The sequence below is a fragment of the Hyaena hyaena genome, unplaced genomic scaffold, assembly GCF_003009895.1.
Source record: "Hyaena hyaena isolate Hyena2069 unplaced genomic scaffold, ASM300989v1 scaffold_1104, whole genome shotgun sequence".
Classification (NCBI taxonomy): Eukaryota; Metazoa; Chordata; class Mammalia; order Carnivora; family Hyaenidae; genus Hyaena; species Hyaena hyaena.
Window position 1 is genome coordinate 564,195 of NW_024081738.1, and position 18,138 is coordinate 582,332.

The 18,138-nt window shown below is 39.1% G+C and overlaps 1 protein-coding gene across 1 annotated transcript in view; it reads right to left on the reverse strand.

Moving 5' to 3' along the window:
* PINX1 (PIN2 (TERF1) interacting telomerase inhibitor 1) overlaps window positions 1–17,780 on the reverse strand; it is an 86,692-nt gene extending 68,912 nt beyond the window's left edge. The window contains exons 1-4 of the mRNA XM_039222335.1: window positions 17,684–17,780; window positions 17,290–17,399; window positions 15,520–15,612; window positions 13,639–13,717 (exon numbers count right to left, since the gene is read on the reverse strand). Of these exons, the coding sequence (XP_039078266.1) occupies window positions 13,639–13,717; window positions 15,520–15,612; window positions 17,290–17,399; window positions 17,684–17,780 (379 nt within the window). The remainder of the gene's footprint in view (window positions 1–13,638; window positions 13,718–15,519; window positions 15,613–17,289; window positions 17,400–17,683) is intronic.
* Window positions 17,781–18,138: the final 358 nt, after the last annotated feature.

Sequence of the window (18,138 nt, forward strand, 5' to 3'; positions counted from 1 at the left end):
AGCATGCCCTACAAAGGAGCGGCCATGAATGTTAACTGTACTTCACAGAAGGACCCTGAGGCAGAGGGATTAAACGAAGCACATGTAGAAGGTGGCTATGAAGGGATTAAAACCCAGGCGGAGATGAGTGACAGTCCACATTCTTGCCCACTACATCATGTCCCCATCAGAGCTGTTCCTGCCCTTCAGAGGATGCTAAGTCTCAGTAGAGGAGCTTCTCACCTGTCGAGGACACAGACTTCAGTACATGGAGCATGGACGGATCTCAGGGGAAATCAGTCCCTAGCTACAGGTCCATATACACTCTTTCCCCACCTTGCTCTGACTGTGAGTGGACAGAAAAATTGTTTTTTTGTCCTTCAGGTGAGTCTCCACTTCTCCCATGGCCCTTCCCTCACTTTATGAGAGGGGCACGACTTGTCTCTCAGCAAGGATAAGTAAGGTACAAGCCAAAGGACTGGGAAGCATTCTTTAATCAAAGCAGCAAAAGCAGCCCCTTCCCCACACCAGTCTATCTCATCAAGAGATGCACTTCCAGAAAGACTGTACTGTTACAATTATTTATCAAAATTTATATTTCCCCATTTTATTCATTGTCATCTACTGGTAAAATGACAACTTCATCCAAATAAAAAAAATTTACACTTAAAATCTTGGGGTTACTAGAAATAAACCAAAAATTTATATATATTTGTTTTGTGGCACAGAAATAGGATAGGATGATGGATTTTAAGTTTAAGCAAAAAGAAATGTATAAGCATAAAATAATTATGGGTATGTGCAATGGAAACATTATTTCAGAGGAAAAGGAACTATGAAATATAATATTTCTGACTATTAAAAGACTTGCTGGTATACTTCTAAATACATGACATTGGATATCAAATTGCACTGGTACATAGTATCCACTGGATACATTTGAGAATAATGTAATGGTTTTATTTTAAAATGCTAGTATTTCCCAAATAGGCCAGAAATTATATCTTTTGCAATGATTTAAAGCTATGATTAATAACCTTACAAATGTTGCTTTCATAAACGTGAGATGGGGCACCTAGGTGGCTCAGTCGGTTAAGCGTCCGACTTCAGCTCAGGTCATGATCACATGGTTTGTGGGTCCCGGCCCCGCGTCGGGCTGTGTGCTGACAGCTAGCTCAGAGCCTGGAACCTGTTTCAGATTCTGCATCTCCCTCTCTCTCTGACCCTCCCCTGCTCATGCTGTCTCCCTCTCTCTCTCGCTCAGAAATAAATAAAACATTAAAAAAATTTTTTTTAAATGTGAGATGGGGGAGACGCCTGTGTGGCCAGTCAGTTAAACATCCAACTCTTGACTTCGGCTCAGATCATGATCTCACAGTTCATGGGTTTGAGCCCCGTGATGGGCTCTGCACTGAGAGTGCAAAGCCTGCTTGGAATTCTGTCTCTCCCTTTCTCTCTGCCCCTCCCCAGCACATTCACTTTCTCTCAAAATAAGTAAATAAACTTAAAAATGTGATACAGGGTATACTGTTTATCAAAGTGCAAAAAAAAACTTGAAGACACCTGTTCTAAACAGGTGATTGACATCCCAGTTTATTTTCAAAAATATCTGAAATCATAAGGGACAAAATATCTGATGCAAGTAACAAACATTTCCTAAACCATGAAGTCCACTGAAAAGCTAAGTGAGCCTGGTAGAGAGAACTAATTAATACAATAACTCCTAAAAATAAAATTCTGAAGAATATACTGAGTTTTATATCCCACTAGAAGATAAGGGTTATTTCTAGAACCTTTGCAAGATTCTATGGACAATATGGGATCTCTGCTTAGTTAAAACACATACTGTATGAATTGGTACACAGTCTTAACAAACTAAAAATATTATTATAGTAGAAAAACATGTTACTGAGTCATTGTGTTATCTGCTCTTCAGCTTTATTGCAAGTAACATGACCAAAAATTCACTTGGATGAAGATACTGTATTTACCAAGGAGGACATGGCAGAAAAATAACCTACTGGTTCCCCAGGTCCATTCCTTGGACAGGTCTTCCCTTACAGGAAGATTCTAAAGGCTTTCCAATAGTGGGACCGGCAGTGAGCAGGGCCTGGTTTCTACGGTACTGGACTAGACAGTAAGCTGTGAACTGTTCCGTCCCATTTGCAGGGCTACCAGCACCCTCTACTGGTTTTGAGGTGGAACTTAATCTACAGATGAGGAATTCTTCAGCTGTCTTCTGCTTGTTTCATGCACAAAGGAATCAGCCCACACAGATAAATCTATGGACCAGACTGCATGAAGACAAAGCACTACCACTTGGAAGCTGTTACACACTCACTACCTTCCTGACAAATAATACAGGATTCCCTGGGTCACTTTAAACATTTCACTGGCTATACTTCCGGGAATACATCACAAAGGCCTGACCTCACTGTGCTCAGCCTTGGCAATCAGCAATAGAACAAAGTACATCTGTCCCAAACCAGAGTTTTTGCAACTACTATGGCATTTCTCAGAAAAGAGTAATCTCGATATCAGAGAAAAAGTAACTTTCTAGCTATCATTGTACAAATTGCTCAAAAATCTGCTTTCTTTTCTTAGTACCTACAAAAATGAATCTCATAGCTCCTTTCTTTATGAATCTTGGATCTGATGATTTCTTGAAAACCTTATCACCTAAGAAATTATGAAGTTTTCCCTAATTCAGTACATGAAGGAGGAAGTTATGATATCAAACAAAGTGCAAAGTCAACTCATTTTCCCTCTTCAAGAACGTGTAGATGCCTCTAAGAAAAAGAGCTCCAGATTCAAAAGCTTCTGCCTCCATGACTATGGTCATGCAAAGCCAGCTCAAGTCCATGTAACACCCTAATCATGTCACTGAATCTGTGTAAGAGAAGTGACTGCCATTTACAGTTGATACCCTGGTATTGAAATTGCTGCATGTTACTCTTAGTTAACCTTCATTACAGGTTTAATATGACATAAATTACTTAAGTAATTAAGTCTACCAGAAAGGGACTATGTAATTTTTAGATTTATTGTGACACATATTATCATATATAGGAACTGCTGAAGTCCATAGTTATAAAGCAGTCCCCACCCCCACCACCACTTCCTGGATTAGAAAACAGAACACTGCTTGTTATCTAGAAGCATCCAGCACCCCTGTGTCCTGTGTCCCTTCCTCCTAGAATGGAGTTTGTCAACTTCGAGCTACTGGCATTTTGGGGTGAGTAATTATTTGTTTGGGGAGGGAGGGGCTGTGCTATGCTGTGCGCTGAAGGATGCTTAGCCGTCTGGCCTCTACCCACTAGACAGAGGTAACATCTCCCCAGCTGTGACAACCAAAAATGTCTCCAGACATTGCCACATCTCACACAAGGGACAAAATAGCCCCCGGTTACTGTCCTATTGGTAACCATTATCCTGACTTTTGTGATTATTACCCTTCCTCTTGCTTTTGGTTTTGGTTTTAACAATTTACTTTTGGGAGGGTGGGAGAGTAGCAGCCACAGAAAGTACATAAAACATAATGCTCACAAATAACCTATGTAATTACCAACCAGGAAAAAAAAAAAAAAAAAAGAAACACTAATATCACCCCAAAAGTTCCTGGTGAGCCCCTTCTCAACACCAACTCCTTGCCTCTCCCCCAAAGTAATCACTATTGTCTTACATAGTAATCGCTTCCTTGTATTTTAAAATAACCTGACCACCCAAGTATTGCACCTAAATACCAGATTTTCATCTGCCCTCTCAACTTTTATACAAGTAGAATCACACTGGATGTGATCTTCGTGTCTTGCGTCTTTCTGTCAACATTAAGTTAGTGAGATTCTTCCACACCAGGGAACAAACAATGGCCTGTAGGCCAACTCTGATCTGCCACCTGTTTTTGTAAATAATATTTAAGGGGAACATAGTCACATCCATTGTTTATATATTGTTTATTGGTGATTTTACAGACCCATAGCCAAGTTGAGTAGCTGTGACAGAGACCCTATGTTCTGCAAATTATTTCTATGTGGCCCTTTATAGAAAAAGTTGACCAACCCCTGCTCTCTGCTCTTGCATGTAAGTAAACTTCACTTCTTTGCATTTACAAACATGGCAGTTTACTTATCCATTCTATTGCTGATGGACAGCTGGGTTACTGCCAGTTTGGGAATACTGCAGATAATAAGTATTCTTTCCTCCTGACTGAAATACATCCTTCAAAATTTCGTTTACTGAAGGTCTACTGGTGATAGGCTTTATCTGAAAACTTATACTATCCACTTTCTTGAAAAATTTATTTGCTGGGTGTAAAATTCTAGGTTGCCAGTTATATTTCCCTCAATATATTACTCCAATGTCTTTTGGGTTCTACTGTTAAGAACTCTGTTTTCATTTATAACTGTTGCTTCTTTGAGATAATCAGCATATCTTCTCTGGCTGCATTAAGAGTCTTCTTTCCTCTCAGTGAATGTGCGTGTACATATGCGCCACGTCCATGCATGTGTGTTCGTGTGAGATGTTCTGCTACATTGTTACATCTGCTATTATGTTTGTAAGTGAAGATTTTTTTTTTAATGTAATCTGCCTGGATTCATTAAATTTTTTGAATCTGTGGATTTATCACTAATTCTAGACAGGCTTCAGCCCTTATCCCCTTAAATACTGCCTCTGTCCCATTCTCTCTTTTCTTTGTGCTGCTGAACTTCTATTTGATACTAGACCTTCTCACTTTAAACTTCTGTTTCATATTTTCCATGTTTTCCTTTCACAGTACATTCAGGATCACTGTTTTCTAGTCTATTTTCTAGACTTTCTTCATCTGTGTCCACTTTGTTAGTATACCCAATAGGGGGCGCCTCGGTGGCTCAGTAGGTTAAGCCTCCAACTCAATTTTGCCTCAGGTCAGGACCTCACAGTTCATGGGTCAGGCTCTATCAGGCTCCGTGCTGACAGCACGGAATCTGCTTGGGATTCTCTGTCTCTCTCTCTAAAAAAAAAAAAAATAAACATTAAAAAAAAATAAACCCAGTAGCACACTTGGCATCCAAGCCTATGTGTGCTAGAAACCGGCCATAGTCATCAGTAATACAAACTTAGCAATACCTGATAGGAAATAAGAAGCTTAGAAAACAAAGAGATTTGGATAAATTTTCAAAGAAAACCCTTACCATCCAAAGCTTTGCTACTCTCTCTCAACTATTCAGGAACTGAAAAAGTCGGGGTATCAAATTATTTTGGTATTTGTTTCATTTCTTTCTTTTGAACTAGATTTTAAGTTTCTTCCAAGAATGGGATGAGTCTTTTTACCTGTTTCTGTATCCTTAGTCTTCAAATGATACTAAACAGAAAGTGAGAGGACAACCCACAGAATGGGGGAAAATATTTGTAAACCATGTATCTGATAAGGGATTGGTACTTGAAAATACTAAAAAGTTTACTAAACAACAATAAAGACACATAACCCAATTAAACATTGGGCAAAGGGCCTGAATAGCTATTTCTCCAAAGACACAGACAATAGTCACACGAAAAATGGTCAACATCATTAGCTGACATGGACATGCAAATCAAACCACATGTAGATACTACTTTATAGCCACTAGCATGGCTATAATAAAAAAGACAGATGCTAACAAGTGTTGGCAAAGATGAATAGAAATTAAAATCCTCATATACTGCTGGCGGGAATGTAAAATGGTGTAGCTGTTTTAGAAAAGAGTGTGGCAGTTACTAAGTTAAATATACAGTAGCCATATCACGAGGCAATTTCACTCTGTGTCTATACCCAAGAAAAGTGAAAATACAGGCCACACAAAAACTGATAGTGTTCACAGATACATTATTCATAACAGACCAAAAAGTGGAAGAAACACAAATACCCATCAACTAATGAATAGATACACCATGGTATATTTCTACAATGGAATATTACTGAGCAACAAAAAGGAATAAACTACTGATACATGTTACAACAAAGATGAACCTTGAAAACATTATGCCAAGTGAAGGAAACCAGTGACAAAAGATCACAGGTTGTAGGATTCCATTTACATGAGATGTCCAGAATAGGTAAATCCTTAGAGACAGAAAGTAAATCAGCAGTTACCTAGGGTGGGTAAGAGGGTATGATGGGGGATGACTGCCACTATGTAGAGTTTCTTTAGGGATGATGAAATGTTTTAAAATTGGTTCTGGTGAAAACTCTGTGAATATACTAAAAGCCATTGAATTGTACATTATAAATAGGTAAGTTATATGGCATGTGAATTATATCTCAACAAAACTAAAAAACAACAACATGGCAAAATCTCTGCCCCATCTCTCTCCACTCTTAGCTGGTTCTCCTGGGTTTCACTTCTTTCATATTTCTAAATAATGCCTTTATACTGCTATTTCTTACCAATTTCCAACTGGCTTCCAAAAATAGAAGCAATTTTCAACTGGCAATAAGTGTGGACCTTGCTCAGAAAATGCATAGAAGCTAAGTGGTGAAGAGTATTCTAGAGAGACACAGAATCTAGTGCAAAACCCTAAGGCAAGAGAATGCCTGATGTATTCACAAACCTGCACAGGGGTCGGTTGCTAGGATGGAATGGGTAAGAAGAGCAGTGGCAGGAGATGAGGTCATAAAGGGAAAAGGTCCATATTATATATGCCTGCAAGTCCACTGAAAGACTTTGGCTTTTATTCTGAATGAAAAGGAGGAAACAGTGGTGGGGGAGTGGGGTCGGGGGGAAGCTCTGAGCAGGAGAGCAGGAGAGCACAGACTTATAATCTGAAAGAATCACCCTGTTATACAGAAGGAGACTATGGATGGATGAAGAAAGATCAACTGAGAGCAGTGCTCTCAACCAGGGGTATTTTGCTCAAGGGACATCTGGCAATGTGTGCAGATACTTGTGGTTACCCCAGCTGGGCAGGTAGGAGAGGTGCTAGTGTCATTTAGTGGATAGAGGCCAGGGATGCTGCTTAATCATCCTATTTGCACAGGACCAACCTCACAGCAAAGAATTATCTAGCCCAAAACTTCAGTAGTGTCATGGCTGAGAAAGCCAGCTGCAGAAGCTGTTATAAATCTAGACAAGAAAAAATGATCAGATCATATTGGCTACAGTGCAGGGGGCAGGAAGCAGTCAGGGTGTGGATATATTCTGAATGTGGAACCAACAACATTTCCTAGTGCACACAAGTCTTGAACTCGAACAACTAGAAGGATGGAACTGACATCAACTGAAATGGGGAAGATGGTAGATAAAACCATCTGAGAGTGGGTGTGGGGAAATAGTCAGAACTGGAGTTTGAACATGTTAAGGGTGAGAAGTTGATAGCTGATGAAGAATACTGATTTGGGAGTTCAAAACAAGTCTGGAATTTAGGAGAGAGGGTGACAACGTAGTGAGTAATCTGGCAGTTGTCATCAAACATCCTAGCCATGGTTTGTTACATCCAGCCAAGATGTAATGAAGAATTGGTGTAGATAATTCACAAGGGTGGTCCCAGGACTGAACTGCAGGGCCCCAGACATGATAAGCCTGGGATAAGAGAAATGAAACAGAGATTAAGGAGGAGTGGCTGGTGAAACAAGAAGTAAACCAGGAGATGGTGGGGTCTGGGAAGCCAAGGAAAATGAGCGATCCAAGAAGCAATGAACATCTATGTCATGGGCGAAGATGAGGATTAAAAAATGCCACTGGAGGGGCACCTGGGTGGCTGAGTAAGGCATCCGAATCCTGATTTTGGCTCAGGTCATGATCTCAGAGTTGTTGAGATCTAGCCGCATGTCAGGCTCCATGCTGGGCATGGAACCTGCTTGAGATTCTTTCTCCTTTGCTCCCTCTGTCCCTCCCTCTAAAAAAAATTGTTTTTAAATGTCCGCTGGATTTAGTAACATGGAAGTCACTGGTGACTTTGGCAAGGGCAGACTTTGTGGAGCAGTGAGGCAAAGTCTGACTGACGTGGTTTTAAACAAGACAGGAGGAAGATTCCCTGTCTTCTGCTCACAAAAGGTAACTGCTATGGGGCATGCCCCTCTACTATAAACAATGGGAAAACAAGAGATATGAAACAACTCATTAGACATGGACAACAGGCAGCACAGGACTGTCATCCTTGACAGAGGGGCAACAAAGGACATGAGCTCAAGGACTGCCCCAGCTTTCTGTCAAGAGGCAATTTCTGGACATGGCACATGGAAGGGAGCCCACACAGAGTGCAGGGCTCTTGCTGAAATGAAAACATACGTCCACATGAAGATGTATACAGAAATGTTCACAGAAGCTTTGGGTATAGTAGGCAAAAACTGGAAGCAACCCAAATGTCCATCAGCAGGTGAACGGATAAATAATGGCATACTATTCAGGAATAAAATGAGTTACTGATAAATGCAACATGGATAAATCTCAGACTCCTACTGAGAAAAAAAAAAAAGCCAGGCAGAAAAGAAAACACAAACCTAACCTATATAGAGAAATCAGCGGCTGTCTGGGGCCAGAGAATGAAGTAAGGCATGGGAAGGAGAGGAACAGGGGGCTGACTTGGAAGTGACCCACGATAATTTTTTATAATGATGAAAATTTCTTTACCATGATTATTACAATGACATTATATATTAGAGGTATATACATTTGTCAAAACTTATGGAACTGTACCCTCAAAAATGGGTACACGTGGGGCACCTGGGTGGCTCAGTTGGTTGAGTGTCCAACTGCTGTTTGGGTCATCATCTTGCGGTTCCTGAGTTCAAGCCCTGCATCAGGATCTGTGCTGACAGCTCAGAACCGGAGCTTGCTTCAGATTCTGTGTCTTCTGCTCTCCCTGCCCCTCTTCTGTTCATGCTCATGCTCTGTCTCTCGCCAATCAAAAATAAACATTTGGAAAAAAAAATGGGTATACTGTATTATATATAAATTATACCTCAATAAAGTTTATTTTGAAAAAAATATTCTAGGCAGAGTCCTGCTTCCAGTAATGGTGAACTGGCTCATTTTAATGGTCTCTCTTGCTAAGAAAACTGCAAAAAAATATTGGAGGGCAAGAGGGATGACTCCAAGATATTATGGTGGGGCAAAGAAGAGAATTACACAGTCCCAGTAAGGATAAGGAAATCCAGAGAAGTTAGTCTGATGTTTGGGGCTCCCCACCCCACACATTGAGTGTCCACCAACTATAGAAGAGGTGAAAGAGAGGCGGAGCAACTAAACAGACTGTCTGAGACTGACTCAAGGCATGTTAAAAGTTTTTAAAAAGAGAGAACTGAAATCAATTTGCATAGAAAATTTGAGTTCTGTGGCAAAGGAGAGCAGAAGCATCAGGAAGTGGACATAAATGAGGTAAATGGGCTCAAGAAACAATTTTAAAATTAATTTTTAAACATTTTTTGAGTAGGACATAACACATGTAGTACAAAGTCATGAAGGTACAAAAGGACTGTAGTATAAGCTCAGTTTCTTCTCATCCCTATTTCCTCCCAGTCACTCAGCCCCCTTCCTAGACACAATCACTCTTACCAGTTTCTTCAGTATTTTTCCACAGATATTTTATATATGTAAAATATATACAGAACATATTCTGGAGCTACTCTATGTATATCAACCTCAGCACCACTGATATTTGGGGCCAGATAATTCTTTGTTATCAGGGGCTATCCGGTGCACTGTAGGATATTAAATAGCATCCCTGGCCTCTATCTGCCGGTCGCCAAAAGCACCCCACCCCCAATTGTGACAACCAAAAATGTCTCCAGACATTGCCCCCAGTTTAAAACGACTGATGCATACCCAAGCACACACACGTATTTCCTCTCTATATTTTTCTACAAGCTCATGCCATATATACAGTTTTCAATCTTCCTTTTTTTACTTTATAATAATTGCAGATCATCCATCAGTCATGTAAAGATTTCAAATTTTATTTATATCTTGCTGTCAACAAGTACGGCCATTTATACCATTCATTATCTTAAGAGCATTCTATTTTTTTTTTTTTTTAATCTGGGGAGAAAGCATATTATTGCCTTTGATTTCATTAATGACACTTAGGAATAGCCTCAGTAATGAGCCCAAATCTATCCACCTGAAAAGTATCACTCTTTCTTGATGGCACTATATTCTAATTACTGAAAGTAATCAAGAGGAAATATTCTACTATGGAGTTCTATCTCCGCAAATAACAATCATAAGGACTATAGCAGCTAATACTTATTAAATACTTACTATCGGTTAGGGTGCTTTAGTTATACTGATATAACTAATTCTCACAACAACCTTCTGAGGATGGTACTATTATCTGCATTTCACCAAATAGGAGACCAAGGTACAGAGATGTTCAGTAATGTACTCAGGGTCACACAAGTAGAGACGTCAGAACCACGATTCAAATCCAGGCAGTCTGGCTCTGGTGTTCATCTCTAAACCATGATACTATTACTCTACAGTCAAAACCTACAAGTCTTAGATAATCATGTTTACATTCATATCTGTGGTTCTACTGATTTCAACTAAAATCCTGAATGTAAAGATGTTTTTGTTTAAAATTAGTAAGGGCTAATGTCCTTGAGTTTTACTATTGCATATATCCTGCATTTCCTAATAGCAGTCCAGTTAGTGTTTTTGCAAAACATTTCCCTTATGTTTTTCTCTGGCTAACAAACTGGCATCCTTTGTATTAGGACCATATATCTTTTTATATAGAACTGCTAGGATACTTTTAATAGTTATCCCATGGATTAAAAAACTATCCAAGTTATAGATTCCAACAAGAAGGAATTAGGGAAAATATAAACACAGCACCTTTCCCTTCATGCTTTTCGGTTCCATCCTATAGGCAGTACTGCAATAAATCTCAGAGTTGGATTTGCACTATTATTTTACCAATTACCAGTATATCCTCTACCTACCTCCTAAGAAGAGACTGTCTCATACATGTACATATCCTCAAGTCTAACTCGGTATCCAGTATATAGCTCAATAAATGTCTGCTGAACTTGGCTGCTTTTAAATTTAATTCCACAAAGGTTTTCCTCTTTCAGTTTAACAAACATCTTTTGACAGTTCACTATACACCAAACACTATGCAGAGGGAACAAAAAGAAATTCCTTACAAAAATGTTTGCAGAATATTTGCAGAATACAACTCATCATCATCATCATCAACAACAAACAATTCAGAAAGGGGCAAAGGAATTGAAGGCATTTTTCCAAAGAAGACATAAAAATAGCCAATAAGTATATTAAAAGATGTCGAACATGACTAATCACTAGAGAAATGCAAATCAAAAGCCTATGACATATCACCTCACACTCATCAGGATGTCTACTATCAAACAAAACAAAACAAAACAAAACACCCAGAAAATAACAAGTGTTGTCAAGCATATGGAGAAATTGGACATTGTGTGCACTGTTGTGAATGTAAAATGGTGTAGACATTACGGAAAATACTATGGTGGTGCCTCAAAATCTTAGAATTATCATGAGATCCAGCAATCCCACTTCTAGATATACCCAAAAGAATTGAAAGCAGGGACTTGAAGAGACATTATACATTCATGTTCACAGCAGCACTATTCACAATAGTCAAGAAGTGCAACCCAAGTTCCACTGATGTATGAATGATAAGCTAAATGTGGTATGTACATACAGTGAAACATTACTGAGCCTTAAAAGAAGTAAATGATACAAAACTGAATGCCTGGAAATGGTACAACATGGATGAACCTTGAGCACATTTTGCTAAGTGAAATGATCCAGACACAGGACAAATACCATATGATCCCACTTATATGAGGTAGTCAAATTAAGAGACAGAATGTAGAATGGTGGCTGCCAAGGGTTTGAGAGAGAGAAGAATGGGGAGTTAGTATTGAATGGGGACAGAGTTTCAGTTTTACACGATGAAGTGTTTTAAAAATGGATGGTGTGATGGTTGCACAATAGTGTGAATGTACCTAATGTCCCTAATCTGTACACTTAAAAATGGTTAAGATGGTTAATTTTATGTTATGTGTATTTCACCACTATTTTTTTTTTTAAATATTTTTATTTATTTCTAGGAGAGAGGGAGAGAGACAGCGTGAGCAGGGGAGGGTCAGAGAGAGAGGGAGTCACAGACTGAAACAGGCTCCAGGCTCTGAGCTGGCAGTCAGCACAGAGCCTGACGCGGGGCTCTAACCCACGAACACGAGATCATGACCTAAGTGAAAGTCGGACGCTTAACCGACTAAGCCACCCAGGCGCCCCATCACTATTTTTTTAAAAACTGCAGAAGAGCTAACAGTCTAGATTTCTTCAAGAATTAGCCGACACCACGTCCTTGCTTTCCAAATGGCCACGTGACAAAAAACTTCCCTTAAACTCTAAAATTAGACCAAAGGCCCAAAAGTCTGAGGACTATGCCATCCACATCCCCTCAACAGTACTATCGTTCTGTTAATATGGAATGCCCATTACTCAACTGCTTCATTTTCAGTTCCTACACGTTTGGTATACAATTTCTAGTACTGAGCCCCTTGTAACAAACTTTACTGTATCTAAGTATTTTTAATCCTTATATACATTCAAAGGTAAAACAAATTTCACTAGGTAATATCAACACAAAAAAGGCTTTTCTAGTAAGCCTTTGCTGGCTGCTGGTTTGTGGTCCCATTTAATATTTCTTGCTTTGTAGATGTATTTGGTTTTGCTTTGTATTTTAAAAACATGTTTATAGTCACACTCAAGGATCTCCAGAAAGGTCAATTTACTATTTGAGATTGTGAACTGAACAGATTTATCTTGCCATTCTGAAACTATTACTGGGAAAAAGTGTTTGGTTTTGATGGTGAGAGCACCATTAAAATGTAAACAGAAATGCCTATTTGTAATAGCTTCAATCAATTAACTTTCAGATATATGATGCTTACAGTAAAAAGAATTGGTAAGAAAATTTTATTTTATTTTATTTTTTTTTACAAATAGTTTATTGTCAAATTAGTTTCCACATAACACTCAGTGCTCATCCCCACAAGTGCCCTCCTCCATGTCCATCCCTCCTCCCCCCCACATCCATCAGTCCTCAGTTTTTGTCAGCATTCAAGAGTCTCTCATGGTTTGCCTCTCTCCTTTTCCCCTACCATTTCCGCCCTTCTTCTCCCCCTTATTCCTCCGTCAAGTTCCTCCTAATCCTCCTATATGTGCAAACATATGATATTTGTCCTTCTCTGCCTGACTTATTTCGCTCAGCATAACACCCTCAAGGTCCATCCATGTTGCTACACATGGCCAGATTTCATTGTTTCTCATTGCCATGTAGTATTCCATGGTATAGATAAACCACATCTTCTTGATCCATTCGTCCGTTGATGGACACTTAGGCTCTTTCCATGTTTTAGCTATCGTGGAGAGTGCTGCTATGAACATTGGGGTACATGTGCTCCTATGCCTCAGCATTTCTGTATCCCTTGGGTAAATTCCTAGCAGTGCTATTGCTGGGTCCTAGGGGAGTTCTATTGTTAGTTTCCTGAGGAACCTCCACACTGTTTTCCAGAGGGGCTGTACCAGTTTACATTCCCACCAACAGTGTAGGAGGGTGCCCGTTTCTCCACATCCTCGCCAGCATCTTGTGTTCTCTGATTTGCTCATTTTAGCGGTAAGAATATTTTAAATCAAAGGTTTCCCTTACCTGCTGTTTCTTGCCCATGACAAGTGTTCAGTTCAGCCAGAAGCTGGTTAAAATCATCCTGATGAGCAATCCAGTTATCCTGAAAATACCCAAAACATCAATTAAAGGTAAGCTTACAGTTTACCTACACCAGTTGAGATAGATTTATTTTGGAATCAAGGAAATCTATCATTAATGCAAAATTTTAAATGTTTCATCAAAATACTATGGTATAAATTTGAATGAAGAAATAATATAAATTTAAAATATAATTTATCTATGTCAATTTTAAAAATGGGCTTCTTGGAAGACTGAGTCCTGATTTCAAATGTGGATAACTTATCAACAGTCTAGCTATAATCAAATAATTAACAAGCAACCTGCGTGCTAAATATTAAAACAAAGCAAAATAAAATCATTACTTTTCTCTCATTATGGCAACATTATGTGGATCAAAGGAAAAAACCAGTGACAGGCTTCAGGGCTCTCTTTTGTGCTCATGTGAACTTAAAATACTTTGCCCAATTCTACATGCTTGCATTGACCCTAATTTTTACAAACAACACTGAGGAAGGAGTAGGAAAGACTCCAAGTTCCCTCAGTCAGCACCCTCATGAAGTGGTGCTAATCTGTTCATTATAACAAAAATAATCTGACTTTAAAAGGGAATGGACATCTGCAAAACAATCTCAACCAATGGGAAGCAAGTATCAATGCAGAAATTTGCCTTATGCACCCTTTTTTAAGAATGCTGAAGGTTAAGGCATGTTAAATAGGTTTACTGGGCAAGGCTTCTCCTAAAAACTAAGTGTATCTGTGCATCTATCTCTCAACAGCTACCTTCAAAACCAATCTCGCATAAACTCTAGTGGTTTAAAATTTTCGCTGTTAGTCCAGAAAATTTTAGCTGCTCTAGTCTATCACTCATCACACTTACTACTTCTAGTCCATTGCTCAGTATATCGAATCAAAATAATTTAGGGTATTTCTCCAAAATGATAAATAGTTCTCCAGATTTCCTATCAGATTCTGTTGGCTATAAAAATTTAAGAACAAAGTTTTCAGCTTAGAATACTGAATACTTACACTCTTATATACTTAATACTTAGACACTAGAGTGATACTAAAAATGAAAAGCATGATAGGCCAATAAGTTTTAATTATGGTGTTATATTTTCAAAGCACCAGTATTTGGGAAACCTGAATAAATTCAACTGCTGTATACCAACAGTCAGAAATAGACAAAAGGGCGGCCCCCGGGTGGCTTAGTCGGGTAAGTGTTCAAGTTGGGCCCAGGTCACGTTCTCACAGTTCCTGAGTTCAACCCCGCATCGGGCTCTGTGCTGAGAGCTTAGAGCCTGGAGCCTGTTCTGGATACTGTGTCTCCCTCTCTCTCTGCCCCTCCTCCGCTTGGACTCTGTCTCTGTCTCTGTCTCTCTCTCTCAAAAATAAATAAATGTTTTTAAAAAATTAAAAATAGACAAAAGGACAGAAAAAGGTCACCACTTTCTTTCAGAAAAAACTTATAAGTGCCCTCCTCCATGCCCATCCCTCCCTCCCCCCACATCCATCAGTCCTCAGTTTTTGTCAGCATTCAAGAGTCTCTCATCAGGGAAACGAAATGATTATTTCTATGAAGAATATTTTTTTCAAAGTTTAAGAACAAAACTAATTTGGATCTCTTAGACATAAGCAAGTAAAGAATCCTCTAAGGAAAATAAGGCAAGAAGAAGGCATGTTATGTAATGAAAAGCCTGCTTAGTTATGGGCTCTTTAGTTAACCAGAGCATGGAGGACACATACTTGAATAAAAACTCTCATCAATTTGATTAGATTAAATGTGTGCATTTACAAAGAAAGCCAATCATGCAAGGAAAACCCCCAGCAAATACTGTTGCTCACTTCATTATTGATTGTAGCTCCAAGTCCCAGGTGGTTATTTTTAACTTGAACTTTAATATGATCTGTGGCTCCTTGCTCCTGAGCCCCTAAACCCTGTGGAGATCAAGCACAAAGAGAATTATTATTTTTATCAAGTATAAAGAGAATCACATCTTTCTTCCTTCATCAACTATTCGATTAATTATGAAATATCCAGGAGCGAGGCACTATCCTTACCCTCAAAAAGGACACAATCTAATGGAATCTTACAAAGTATGTCTGTAATACCAAGGATGCATTTACAATAATGAGTGCTAATTCTTCAACCTGAGACCTATTTCACAGCCCCTGTACACACCATGGAGAACATGCCTTTTTGTGATGCTCGAAATCAGAGTACTACTACCAAACTAATGGAGCCCATTGGAGATATTACAAATCTATGTCTCTGTTATATAATTTTATAAAACAACACTGAGAGTGGAGAAAGGAAACCCCAAGCCCCTGAATCAGTTAACATTCATTTGTAAGTTGTCCCAGAGAGCCTACTATACTGAAGAAACTAAAAGGTAACCCGGGCGGCTCCAGGTGAGTGGACAAAGAGAAAATAAGATGATATAAAGGAGCCAGACCTCAAAAGACCTTAAAAATTATGGTAGGAATTTGGATTTAATTTTTTAAAACAATGAAAAGCCACTTTTAAGCTGGGGAACACTATGATCTAATTTCTGTATTTCAAAAGATATTCTGGCTGTTGTTCGGCCAACGGTCCAGAGAAAGAAAGAAAAGGAGGGACGGAAGCAGCTGAGAGGTCAGGCAGTGATGGTGCGTGGACCAGGATGGGGCCCTGAAAAGAGAGAAATAATGACTGGTGATGCGAGAAGTGAGAGAGGTAGAGGTACCAAGCAAGACCATTTACAAAAATGGGGAAAACTTGAGACGGAAAAGACTGGGAGGTGGGTATCAAGAGTTTTATAACAAAAATTATAAACTTGAGATGCTTACTCAAGTGGAAATGTCAAGCAGGCTAGTGGATTTATAAACCTGAATCTCAGAGGACAGATCTGGACCAGATGTAGAAACCTGACAATTCTCAGAATTTAGACCATTCGAAGTATGGTATGGAATGAAAATGCTCACCTTTCAGAGTACAGAAAAGGACTAGGGCTGAACCCTGAGGAATTCCAGGGCTGAAAAGCTCGGCAGAGGAAGAGCAAGCAACACTCTGAGGAGTGGCCAATGAGGTAGAAGGAAAAACAGGGAAGAGCAGTATTATGGAAGCCAAGACACAAGTATTTCAAGAATAGTCCATTATGTCCAATGCTGCTAAGAAATTAAGTAACGTGAGAACAGAAAGGGACCCACTGGAGTTGGTAACAAGATCATTAAAGGCTGTCACAGGAACTATTTAAACAGAAAAGTATCAGCAGAAATCCCATTTCAGCCAGGGATAAGTGGAGTGTGAGGAAAATGGGAAAATGCGTATTCTGAGCTATGAAAAGAAACAAAATGTTACCTTATCAATATAAAACACTGATGGTTAAGTATGATTCCAAGTGCAGCTAATTAAAAGGCACAACTATGAGTGATACTAATCACAGCAGTTTAAATGAAAAACGAAGAAAATTCACGTTTATATTAAATTCTAATTTTATCATTACAAATTAGTTATGTCTCCAAAATCACTTAACTGATCAAAAACATAAATTTCTCCCAGTGTCCTAAGAAAGATGCATTCTCCTGATTTGCCTTTATGTATGGCTCCGATTTCTTTGCTCTTCTCCAACATACCTTTCCTTTAGACCACCCCATCTTCTCTAGCATCCTCTGGCCAAATTTGGAATCATCATTGCTCCAGGCAGTGTTTCTTGGATCCACAGCCCACTTCTGCTTCCGCCGGCCTGCAAATGACAAAGTATCTCATCAGCAATTTATCCTTCAAACCTGGAAAATACTACACAAATACACACAAAAGCTAATATGTATACACATATTTGCATAAAATATGACAAACAATATGTTTTATTAGATACAGATATCAGATTCAGCATTCAATGAAATATCATCAGTTTGGATCACCCACCCTGGTTTTCTCATAACAATTATATTCTCAATATACAAACGGGCCTAAGAAAAGAATAACAGTGTCCCCTCCAAACGTGACAAATAGAAATATGTGATATACCATCAGTTGCTAAAGACAGCAACTGAAAGCACGTGTCAACACCGGTGTCATCATCACCAGGAGCAGCAGCAGCAGCCACTATAGCTTCCACTGACATAGGTTACATGCCAAATGCTATCCATACATTGTATGCACAGTAACCCACTGAGGATGGAAATTCTTACCTCCATTTTTCAGATGAGAAAATCTGAGGCTTAGAGAAAGAAATGTACTTAATGTCCCCAAACAAATATCAGAGCCTCTACATAAAGCAACATTCTACTGACATCAAAGGTTATATTCTTAATCCACACAAGTCATTATGATTTTGGGAAGACTCACCTGTACCCTCCACACAGGTGATCTACAGATAGTAATGATACCATCCCTTATCACTGAAATGCCCTAGAGCCACATGACTCCTTCTCTGAACATCCAGAATAATTATCTGCTTTCTTTTCTGGCATTTAACACAT